Source organism: Osmia lignaria, chromosome 8 (genome assembly GCF_051020975.1).
Source record: "Osmia lignaria lignaria isolate PbOS001 chromosome 8, iyOsmLign1, whole genome shotgun sequence".
NCBI lineage: Eukaryota > Metazoa > Arthropoda > Insecta > Hymenoptera > Megachilidae > Osmia > Osmia lignaria.
In genome coordinates, this window is record NC_135039.1 from 4657501 (window position 1) to 4670338 (window position 12838).

The following is a 12838-nucleotide window of genomic DNA, read 5'->3' on the forward strand; positions in this document are numbered from 1 at the left end:
TTGTCTTGTCGCGTGTGTATTCGCTTTTTCGACGCTTTTTAACCATTTAACTTGTTTAGCGAAGCTAAACGCACAGACAGATTCTCTATCTCTATTCTCTATCTGACCAAATATTAATAACGTATAAAATGCCTTTATCCAACCACACAATGAACACAAATGCAAGTAATCCCGATTTAAACGTCACAAACACGATGCTAACTTCAATGGCAGAATGCTTTACCTTACAATACGGTACACTAAATATACCTTTTTTCGATGGAAAGAATATACCATTAAAAGACTTCCTGCAAGACATTCAAAATGGTGCAGTTTACGTACCAGCGGCTAGCGAAGGAGCATATGTTACAGCAGTTATAGGCAAATTACAGGGATCCGCACGCGATAGTACGTACGGAAAAACATTTTGCTCGTTAAAGGAATTTAAAACTAAGTTCACTCCAGGAAAATCTTTTCCGTACTATCAACATGAAATATGGAAAATTCGAATGCGGAGAGACGAATCCGTAAGTGACTTCCATGATCGATTAAATATTTTAATTGTTTTTTAGTACGCGTTCGCGATGTTAACCGATATTGTTCCGTCACCGATTGACACCACCACGAAGTTTGTACTTCCTTAAGACCTATTATGATATTAAGGATAATAATTGATTACGTCTAGGTTAAATATGATACTATATTACAAAGAGTCTGATACAATTGTCTGGTATTGTGAAGCAAGCGGCACGATGCCTGTTTGACTGCACTCAACTGGTCGGAGAATCGAAGGATCCCGCTGACTCGAAGTTTAAGTTATGTTATCACGGCTTGAATATGACAAGTGACTGCCAATCGTTGAAGCTAAGTGAGCTGTTTGAAGACTCGTGTTCGAATGAATGTCCGTGTCAAAAACGTCCAGCAAGAAGCCGCAGAGAAGTAGTCCGACGAGATAGGCGTTGACCAAAAGGGCCAATTAGTAAACGTTTTGAGTTTAGCTATTGGCGATAGACTGAACTGTTCAGCAAATCAGCTCGCCGGACATTTTCCATGTAAGCTACCGGAAAAACCCAGCAGGCTGTGATGCACGTGGAAGTCGCCAAAGTTTATGACTCGAACCGACAGTGACCCAGGCGTGAGCGACAGGCGGCTCAAGACCCTTACGTTTGGGCTGTATCTTAGAGGTATATGGTCAAGTGACCGTTGGTGCCTGAGTATGCAGCTTAGATGGTTCGGGACCCCTTAGGGTTTTGTTTGACTTGGTTGATTTGTGCATCACAGGGGGTCCTGTTTATGACACGGAGTGAAAGTTTGATGTTCTGCAGAATTAATCTGACAAAAAGGTTTAGGTGCTCGTTTTGGCCAGCTGGATAACTGTAGAGAAGGTGAAAGCACTCGTAAAGGATTGTAAACCACTTGTCGCGAGTTTTGTGGACAATATGGATTCTAAAATAAACGTCCTGAGTTTTAGAACCTTGTCCTTAGAAATTCTATTTACTGTTTGGAAATTCCGAACTCTTGAATAGTAATTGCTTCAATACGTGACAAACTATGACTCCGACCAGTTTAGTAGATTTCCTTGTAATTGTGAGTTAGATTATTGAACGTGAAGGATCGTACTTCTAAATTAGTATAATAAACGGTTGGTTATTCGTTCTTTTAGTTATTAATCCTTTCCAGGTAGGCTGAATATATTGAACAGGCTTAAGTTAAATTGCAGTGTGTTTGTTACCGTCGACAAGAAGACCGTATGGTTGTTGATTGACAATGATTGCTATTGTGTATTTGACGGTTGTAATTATAAATTCGCGATGCTGCGAAACATTAATTAGTGGTGCTCGAAATGCGTTAGAAGATTCTTATGGTAAAGAAGCCGAACCTATGATACGTTCTGTATTAGAGTGTGCTTGTGAAGCATTTCTCCGAGGTTTGCCTGACGATATGGCGCGTTATGTAGATGCACGCAATCCTAAAGATTTAGATGAGGCAGCAAAATATGCAGTCCGATTTGAAACCCGCATAAAATCCGGAATATTTTCCTCTCGTGATGAATCCAACAGATTATTTTTGTCTCGATAAAACGAATCTTACCAAAATTCTCGATCAAATTCTCCTAATCAACATGGAACAGAGACACATTTTTCCATTCATCGTAATCGACCTCGAAGCCCAAGTCCGATTCCCCATAGAATTACCGAAATTTCAGAATCACCAACGAGAATTCTCAAACCGCCACGAAATACTTCCGAACAATATAAATACCAACAACCCAACCTTCCCCAGTATCCACCTCATTCATATTTTCCTTACCCACCTTATTACCCGATGCCTTATCCTCCTTACTATCCACCAAATCCGTATGACTCTGGTAGTATACCTCTGGTCCGTATAACTCTTATTCCGCTAATAGTTTCCAGTACCAGACGACTCCCTCGAGACCTCCGCGAAGTCCAAGCCCGGGTCCTCACACACCCTTTACACCGCCAAATTCAAGGTTAGAACAGCGAAAACCTTCTCGTTACAACGACAGTAGATCCACTTCACCGAATCGTGTTCGTTTCTCCTCACCACAACCTCAATCGTCAACCAGCTCAGATTTAAACTCCAGAGTAACTCTCCAGAAGGACGCGACGGAGGGTTACCAAGACCCAATGCGTCATCTAACGGTACGACATTTAGAAAGAAACCAATAGTATTAGACATACATTCTCGTCGCGACTCACCTCTTATCAAATTATCCGCGGACGAACTCAGGTCTAAAGCAGCCACATTTTTAATAGACACAGGCGCAGACATTAATCTAGTTAAATTGAAAGCCTTGCACGAGGATCTGGCAATAGATATTCACGATTCAACCGAAATGTCAGGAATTACTTCAGAGAAGGTTGAAACTTTAGGAACAACCACAATAACAATTTTAGGCCAACTCGTAAAATCTCACGTAGTAAGATCATCATTTCCAACCAGTAGTGACGGAATTCTAGGAAAAGACTACCTGAGACAAGAGCAGGCTGAAATTTCCTTTGCACACAATACGTTAGTAACGGAAAGTGAACCTATCAAACCATTTCGTTTTATTAGTGAAAATCCTCCAAAAGAAAAACCACGGCAATACAAACCTAGAGTTTACCGAATTCAAAGTCGATCGTGACAAGCAATAGCCATAGATACAATTGATTGTGATCTAAAAGAAGGTTACCTCCCTTTGCTTCAAACTAAAGATGGAATATATATTGGAGAAGCAGCCGTAAGCGTCAATCAAGGCATGTGCCATGTTCTCGCGATAAATACTTTAAACCAAGACGTGGAAATAGAAATTCCACCACAAGAAATTTTGCCATTCAAATATCATAATTTCCCTGAAGAAAAAGAACACCTCAACTTAGATTCGGAACACGAGAATCGATCAGAACCGCTAGACCGCGTAACAGAAATTTTGACCACACTCCGTTTAGATGATGTAAACAACGAGGAAAAGGAACATGTAATTGAGTTAATCAAGGAATTTCCAGAAATATTTAATCTACCAGGTGATAAGTTAAAATCCACTCCGTTGATACAACACCCAATACATACCATAGACGACGTACCCGTTAACACTAGACAATACCGTTTTCCCCCAATTCATCAAGCTGAAATAGAGCGCCAAATCACTACCGCAGGAATAATAACTCCTTCAAATTCTCCTTACAATTCACCACTATGGATAGTACCGAAGAAACCTGATTCCAAGGGAATTCCAAGGTGGAGAATGGTAATTGACTTTCGGAAACTTAACGAAAAAACGATAGGCGATGCATATCCATTACTCAACATTGTGGATATTCTTCCAGCAAATTGAAATGGATCCGAAACATCGTAGCAAAACCGCATTTACTACACCTCGCGGTCACTACGAGTACATTCGTATGCCTGAAGGGCTCAAGAATGCTCCCGCAACATTTCAACGGTTAATGGATCAAGTATTGCGCGGATTACAGGGTATAGAAGCTCTAGTGTATCTCGATGAAATTGTAGTTTACGCGAAAAATTTGGTAGAACACGGAAAGAAAATTCGGCGTCTATTTCCGCGATTAGGCGAAGAGAGGTTAAGTCTTCAACCGGATAAATGTGAATTTCTAAAAACCGAAGTAACCTATTTAGGACATATCATTAGTTCCAAAGGAGTAAAACCGGATAAAAGGAAAATAATCGCTGTAGAGAATTTTCCTCGACTGCAAAACGCAAAGAACATAAAACAGTTTCTAGGACTTGCAGGTTATTATCGTCGATTCATAAAAAATTTTGCCGCAAAAGCCAAGCCATTAACGGAATTATTAAAGAAAAATAGCAAATTCATTTGGGGAAAAGAACAAAAACAATGTTTCGAAACTTTACGTAGAGCATTGTGCAAGAGCCCTATACTGCAATATCCGAACTTTGACAAACCATTCATTTTGACGACAGACGCATCTGACTTTGCAATAGGCGCAGTACTTAGCCAAGACATAGACGGACACGACTTGCCTGTAGCCTACCTCTCAAAATCGTTAATAAAAGCAGAACAAAATTATTCCACCACAGAAAAGGAATGTTTAGCAGTACTGTATGCCGTATTACATTTCCGACCATACTTATATGGAAGAAAATTCACCTTGGTTAGTGATCACGAACCCTTAAAATGGATAGACTCTATAAAAGATCCTGGACAAAGATTAGTGCGTTGGAGATTAAAATTGCGCGATTACGAGTACGATTTCGTCCATAAACCCGGCCATTTGAACATAAACGCTGATGCACTTTCACGGAATCCCATTAAAGAATTAGATGATACAAGTTCAAATGCAAGCTCAAAAGAAACTTCCGATAGTGAATCGGAATGTGAAAAAATTCTTCCTATCCGAAAGCCAACCGTCAAACCAAAAGTAACAATCCCATTCGCACCCCGTACAAAACCTACAGTGGAACCCCGGAGACCTGTGGGCAGGCCACCAGGCAGAAAGACACAACCAAAACTAGATAAACCCACATTAGATAAAAGTGCCATTTCAACAAGAACGCGTTCCAAGTCAGAACCTAAGGGATCGCCCAAACCCATAAACTATGCAGAACCTTCCACTTCCGAAATATCACAAAATACCGATGAGGATGAGGAACCCATTGAGACGTCTGACCTACCAGTATTCAGAGGACGTAAAAGCGTACTACCTAGTCTCGGTCCACCCACTATATCACCACAAAATTTACCAAGGAAAACAGTTATTTTGGAAAAACCTGAGAACATTCTTGATGCAGAGCCTGACAATGACAAGGACGAAACCACAGAGACACATCCCGAAAATATAATGATAGAAATTCCAGCTCCTCTCGATAATAGCGACGATGAATTATTTCTCCCTAAGACCATAGAACAACCATCTATTAACCTAGACGAACTACATGAATCTTTTGACCGTTTTGACAAATTCCTCCACGAACGTAGCGAAATTCTTCAGGAATCAACTGACAAAGCAGAACCAGAAATAGAGGAATTAGACGAGGAAGAGCTAAACAGACGAGTAGATAAGTTACTGGCACGATACGAACAGGACGAACAGGACGCAACAAAACAGACCATGATACGACCTACATCCAAGGAATTCACACTAGACACAATTCATGAAGAAAACGAATTAAACGCACCAACCGAATTTGAAAATACCGTAGTAATTCGACAACCATACAGATCCATATTACCCACACCACTATCTTTAGATAAACCCTTAGCCCTTTCCACCCTTTTTCCGCAGACTACTAATTCAGAAACGAAATCGAATCCTTCCATTTTAACAAAACGACTGATTACCTCACAACCATACGATACAAATAAAATTATCCAGCACTGGCCAGGCATTCAGATAACTGAAAGTATTCTACCGGATACAAAACCTGAACATCCATCCAGGAAAACAAATAAATTTACACGAGAAAATTTGACGAGTATACGCAGTCATTATATTCACTTCATCCCGGCTGACATAGAATTAACCACTCCAATTAGTAGGTTACTTGTAGATATGAGTGTTATAAGCATTGCAAATCTGAAAGCAGCAAATCCAAAACTGGGACAGGTACTTGTTACACCACGAGGTAAATACAAAATTTTTAGCGTAGTAGTTAAACAGAAACATTACAATGTTATCTCAATTTCAAACTTTAGAATTGCTCTACATAATTTAAGATTAATTCTTTCCAAATTAAAAATAAATACAATTAGAATTTCGAGATCTGGCGACTTTACCGATACGCTTCCCCAGGGTACCTTAGTCAAAGTGCTAAGGGATACTCTTGGAGATAGCGATGTCGAAGTAACGATCTGCACAGGAAGCATACAAGTCCCACCCGAAGAACTCCGTCTGAAAATAATTTCAGAATTACATGGAAGTTTAGTAGGAGGACACAAGGGTGTAACAAAGACCTATCACAGAATTCGAGAAAGATTCCATTGGCCAGGAATGCGTAATGATGTACAAAATTTCATTAGAAACTGTGAAAAATGTCAAGAAAACAAATTAGTTAGGACGAAAACCCGTGAGCCAATGCTCATAACGGACACTCTTCTCCAACCATTCGATAAGATCTCATTGGATACAGTAGGACCTCTTCCAGTAACTCCTAGCGGTAATAGACACATTTTGACCATACAAGACAATCTGACAAAATATTGTATTGCAGTAGCGGTGCCAAACATAAAGGCAGAAACAATAGCACATGCATTAGTGACACATGTGATATTGCAGTATGGAACTCCACGTACAATACTAACCGATCAGGGAACCAGTTTTATTAATAGAGTATTAAAAGAAATTGCAAAGGTTTTCAAAATTAATCACGTAACTACTTCCGGGTATAGACCACAAACTAACGGATCATTAGAACGAAGTCATATAGTATTAACTGAATACATAAAACATTATTTAGACGATTTCGATGATTGGGACAAAATAGTACCGTTCGCAATGTTCTTCTATAACACTTCCGTACACGAAACAACGAATTTCACCCCATATGAACTGGTATTTGGAAAAATAGCGCGTTATCCTAGTGCATTCCCGTCAGAAGAATCACTACCAACTTACAATAATTATCTCCAGGAACTAATTTCACGCTTAACAGAAATGCAAACTATAGCAGGACAGAATTTAATTCAGGCAAAAGAAAAATCAAAACTATACTATGACGAAAAGGTACAACCATTTCAAGGAAAAATAGGGGACATGGCACGAGTCTTGGTTGAACCTCAGAAAGGAAAACTTGGTAATCGATACCATGGACCCTAAAAAATTGTTGGAATCTTGGAAAAGAATAACATAATTTTAGAAACAGAAACGGGTAAACGTCTCATTAAACACGCGGACAAATTACTACTATACCACCAAAAATAGCTATCAAATAACTCTACTTAATTAATTGTTGCAACAGGGCAAAATGAAATTGGTAACATTCATTTCTCTCACTCTCACTCTCTGGAGCGGATCGCACTCGGCGGAATAGAAAAAAACATATGAAATAACAAAACTTGACGCGACACCAGGCATGTACTTCGAAAAATTACACAATATCCATTTGATAGCAGCCGACTGGCGGGTGACATTGTCAATAGACATTAGTAAACTGAAGACACAATTTCCTCTCGAATATTCAGAATTAAACGGTGTCTATGGGAAATGCCTCTCTCTAACGACGGCAACCGCTTGCGCAGCAACCTTGCGGTTACCCCACGTGTATGGAAAAGCAGACCAAGCACTAAGCTTACAGGATCAACTAAACGAAATAATAACAGAATTTCAGACACCGGAATCTTACGATGGCCCAAAAACAATAAGGCGACGAAGCGCTCCCTTTGGATTTATTGGTTCAATAAGTCATACACTTTTCGGAATACTCACCACAGAAGACGCGGAATATTATAACTCGGAGATAGATAAACTGTACCATAATCAAAACGAATTGGCACATATCATGGAAAATCAGGCACATATAGTTAGAAACGGACTACATAAACTTCACCAAATATTTGAGAAAAACACGGAACTAATTTCAGAAAATCGCAATAGATTGAACGAGATTACCGAAGCCATCCAGCAGGAGGAGAACAGCGTAAACACACTTCAATACATGATGGCTCTGTCACGATTCGTACACAGTATAGAGATATCTCTGGACCACTACATAAAAACAGCTGAAACATACCTCGCCGCAATACGAGCTGTAAAATCCGGTGAGGTGCCACACGCACTATTGGGCAGATCTATTTCACGCCGCATAATTTCGGATATATGGAACACACAGAGGAACTTCGATCTACCAATACCACCGGGTCAGCAATCACTTAAAGAATTAACAAGATCTACCACCGTAAACGCAATAATCCATCAAGGAAGAATCCTCATAGTGTTACAGCTGCCTCTTTCAGAAGGAACAACATACCATCTCTATCGCACTTACTCTTAGCCGATATCCTAAAGGTTAGGACAAAATACTACAGCATCTGGCTACATTCAACCTAAAACACCATATTTAGCAATAAACAACGATCATCGATTCTACTTCGAAGCAGACGAGTCTTACATCAATAATTGCCACAAGACCCCGTACACACATCTTTGTCCACTGGGACGACCGTTGTCTGAAATTGCCTCGTCCACAGCTTGCGAAGTTACCCTACTGTTGCGACCTACCACCCACGCATTTAAAACATGTGAGGTGCGGTTACAACCCCAGCACAGACCATTTTGGGCACACTTAAGGACCATGCAAGCCTGGTTGTACTCCTTAGAAAAACCAGAATCTGTACAACTCATTAGTAACGGAATGAAGGATGACATCGTAACAATAGAGGGCACTGGAATTTTCCAGCTGAGAGCAGGGTGCATAGCTAAAACTACTCATGAGACGCTAATTGGAATACAACATCTAGAAAGCCTAGAACAATATTTTTACCAGCCAAATTTACTACTAAACATCTCAGAATTTTCTCCACAGATTCATCGCTATAAAGAAATTAAATCATTAACCATGCCATCAAAAGCCCCAGGCGTCAGCACACCCATTGACGATTCATTAACAGATATAGAAGCCAAATTGGCAGAAATGGATACACACCATCGGAGTCGGAATCTTACAACCAACGTGTTGCACGGAAGTCTAGTCTACCTACCTATTCTAGCCATAGCAATCCTTGTATACTGCACACGACACGCCACGAAGAAAATTTGGATAACAAAAATCTGTCAGAAGGAAAGGACCGAACCACAAAACCAATCTACACCTCCGGAGCAACCCCCAACAACCACACCACCTTCAATTGCGCAATAACCACTGCCGCCATTACCTCAGCAGCGGGCACTAGTAAATTAAGACAAAAAGAAAAAATTATTTATTGTAACAACTTATTTATCTTTCTGTTCGTTTTCTCTTTCGAGCCTCGCAGGGATTACACGTGTCTGTCATAAGTTTAAAATTTCCTCTACTTACAATTTTCATTATTTTATTATGTTTATAGTATTTTGATTATATTTTCCTGCATCCTCCGATAAATAAGACAAAAGGAGACTAGCATCATCAAGTCAGGAATCAGCCGTACGAGTTGAATCTAAGAGGGTCTTTGTCACACGCCTAGCCCATTATACCAATCAAAAGGATTTCCTCGAAGTGACATTAGATACGAGCCACCACGGTCAACACCACTGCCCGGAGTGCGCTACACAACTACGAGACATCCACCATTCATAGATCTCGCAAAGATGGAGCAGGTGTCCGAGGAACTGGCAACAGGATGATGATGACTCTAAGGGGGAAGGGATGTTACGTCTCGACAAAAAAAATTCCATTGTCTCCAATTTCAAGTTACGAAAGCGTTAGCAATCAGGAAATCGGTTCATTGACTGACCTCCTTAGAGTCACCAGCGTCAACAAATTCTCTCTTCTTCTCGAAACGCTGCGTCGAAAATATGTGCCAACGCATAGACATTCCAACAGGTCAGTATACTAGTGAACTCTTTTCCTCAACCATACAAAATCAGCATTTTCGACCCTAATAAAAAACCGATTACGGACAATAGCCATACAGTCGGCCATACAGTCGCGAGGTGCGCGGTCTCTCTGTCCGAGGAACGCCTAGTATTGCAAAATACGTCGAGCAAAGTTTCGTGAGAACCAAATGTCACGCAAAAAGACTCAGTTTTCTCGTTAAAAAGACTCAAGTTTCAAACCATTTGCAATTAGAACTGTTAGTGTAAAGATATTTAGACTTATTGCTAGTATAAAGCCATAGTTTGATTTATCAAGAACATTGTTCCATCATTCGTGCGTCGAGAGGAAGAGAGAGAGAAGGGAGCGATCCATCAAACTCGTTAACCGTTTCTATTCGTCTAAATGTCCGGTGAGTCCAACCAAAATCTGGATACTCTGTCCTCAGTAGTTAAGGAAATTGTAATATCTTTTGAATACGCATTATATTTTCATACTTGTGTTCCGTCCAGGAAGTGTAACAATCCGATTTTGTAACAATTCATTTCTTTTGGCAAAATATATAATAGTTATTTTGTAAGGAATACGAGGCCGCGAAACCGCCAGCGCGCGCTAGTACCGGCGCCACCGACAGGTGGCGACCGCACGCACCGCGAACTCGCGAGGCGGCCGGCCTCGCGAGCATTGATATACCGGGCTGTGAGGCGACAGAAAGCAGATCTATCCTCCGAAGCGAGTCTCACGACGAGCGACAACGAGATACGATCAGCTTCATTTTTGGAAAACCAAACACTCCTCCAGCAGCGTTCGGCAGGACGGGTTGTGTCTACGGCCGTCCTCCGATACAGTCCGCTGTCTCCTTGGCCACGGCCGAGAGAGTTCTCTCTCGGCGGCTTCCCGACCTCCGGACTGGGCGTATACGTCTCTATGGCGTCCACCGGATCACGGTCTTCTTACTGCCTGGGTGCAGGACGGGTTGTGTCTACGGCCGTTCACCCATGAAGGCATCGAACACCTTACCCCGCACATCCTGCTACTTCCGCCGCTCCGAACCGTAGAAACCGCGCCGCAACCGTGCCGCGCCGTAACCGTCTCGCGACCGCCGATAACATTACCGTTAGCTTTAAGTACCGCGCCGTAACCATAGACATAAGGAACCGTAGATCAGTGATGCCAGAACCGTGGGACGTGGGACAAATCTTTACCCTTGTTACGTCCCACCTTATAGGTGGTTATTCTACTATTACTATGTTCTGGGTTCTGCCGATCAAAACGCTAAAGCGTACCTTGACCTTCCTTGCAGGTAGTGTAGGAGTACAGGATGGAGTGTTCAATTATTAAAGATAGACATGTATGGGTCTTCAATAGATATATATCTATTCTGTCCCTGTTGTTACATACCCTTCGCCGACTTCGGGTGTTGTTCGTCGCTCGTTCGTTCTCGTATTCACTCGATGGTCATTCACACTGAGGGTCTCGGTTTTCGCTTGCTTCGCGGTTCGGACGATACACTAGACTCGCGACGCGTGGCTACGACTCGACCTTGGAGATACAAGCGGTTGGTGGTGGTCCTGCACAGCACACGGGTGCACTCCTGGATTTGGTCCAATTATGGGTCTGTTATCTCAGACCACGGCGATACACTCGTGTTGAACCGTCGGCCGAGCACTTCGTCGATGATCTTCCTGGTTTCGAGTTTAGCCTTACTCGCGGATCTACTGCGGGTCGCGAACGGACAGAACTTCGTCTCTGCTTTACGCTATCACGGAACTGGCGTACCTGCGTTGTGGCGATAACTTATACTCCCAAAAGGGGAGTAGGTCACGCTCTTTGCTTGCGAAAACCTGCAAGCAAAGGGTTTTCGCCATCGCATTCCGCGAGTTCCCCGATTTCGTATCGCGGGCGTCGCTAAGCGAAAAAACGCTGATGTTACGCGGATTCCAAAGCGAGACCTCCTTGAAATGGCGAAAGACGAAAATGGGTTATAACTAGGGACGTAACACCCCCCACGCTAGACACAAAATGCTCTCGAGAGTGCATCTTGTGTAAGGTGTTTACGTCGTTCGCCACCCTCATACGCTCAATCATGCATTCACAGAGTATAAATAATGGTGAAAATCTGTACAATAAAAGGTAGCTGTTCAAAATACAAAGAAAAAGGTGCCGAAGATACTACAACGATGCGCAGCTGTTGAAAATATAAAGAAAAGAAAATATGTGTATGAAGTGTCGCAGATATGTACAGTTTTGTAAAGTGTAAAATTTTTTTTTTTTTTTTTTTTTTTTTTTTTTTTTTTTTTTTTGTAGTGGCCACGGGGCACACTCCCCCCACGCTAGACAGTCGATAATTTTGAAATTGGTGCCGAGTGAAAAAAATCTACGTGACCATAAAAGGATTGATTTTGGAGTGTGGTGTCTACGGATACGCTGAATTAGACATTCCACGGTGGCTATTGAAAAATTGTCGATGTGGCTCTAATCGTTGCTATGCTCCCGGCAAACCCGGTGGGGACTTAGTGGTATATATACTGGTCGGTCGAGCGGTGTCAGTATTTGAAAAATTACTTTACTGTCGAAATGTATGCTTGCATTGATTTGTTTCCGTCCATGCGGGAGTTGTTCCGTACCTGGGTAAGTGGTTTGCAGTCTTATTATGTTTCCTCTCTCTCTCTCTCTCCCCCCCCCCTTTTTTTTTTTTTTTTTTTTTTTTTTTTTTTTTTCAATAGATCTTGGTGTTTTGTTGTAGCGGACAGATGGGACGTACGAGATCTATCCGGGCCAAATTAATATCCGGTATCGGAAGGCGGTCCAGCGATGGCGAAAAGAATACCGCCAGTACCTTTTTGATTTATGGGACTGGGATGAGGAC

General features: G+C 41.7%; 1 protein-coding gene across 1 annotated transcript; it reads left to right on the plus strand.

Moving 5' to 3' along the window:
* The first annotated feature begins 5793 nt into the window (after positions 1 to 5793).
* On the plus strand, positions 5794 to 11156 carry LOC143305513 (uncharacterized). Its single transcript, XM_076689529.1, has 2 exons — positions 5794 to 7329; positions 7420 to 11156. Exon 2 carries the CDS (start codon positions 7534 to 7536, stop codon positions 8449 to 8451), a length of 918 nt encoding a protein of 305 aa, XP_076545644.1. The 5' UTR covers positions 5794 to 7329; positions 7420 to 7533; the 3' UTR covers positions 8452 to 11156.
* The last annotated feature ends 1682 nt before the right edge of the window (positions 11157 to 12838 follow it).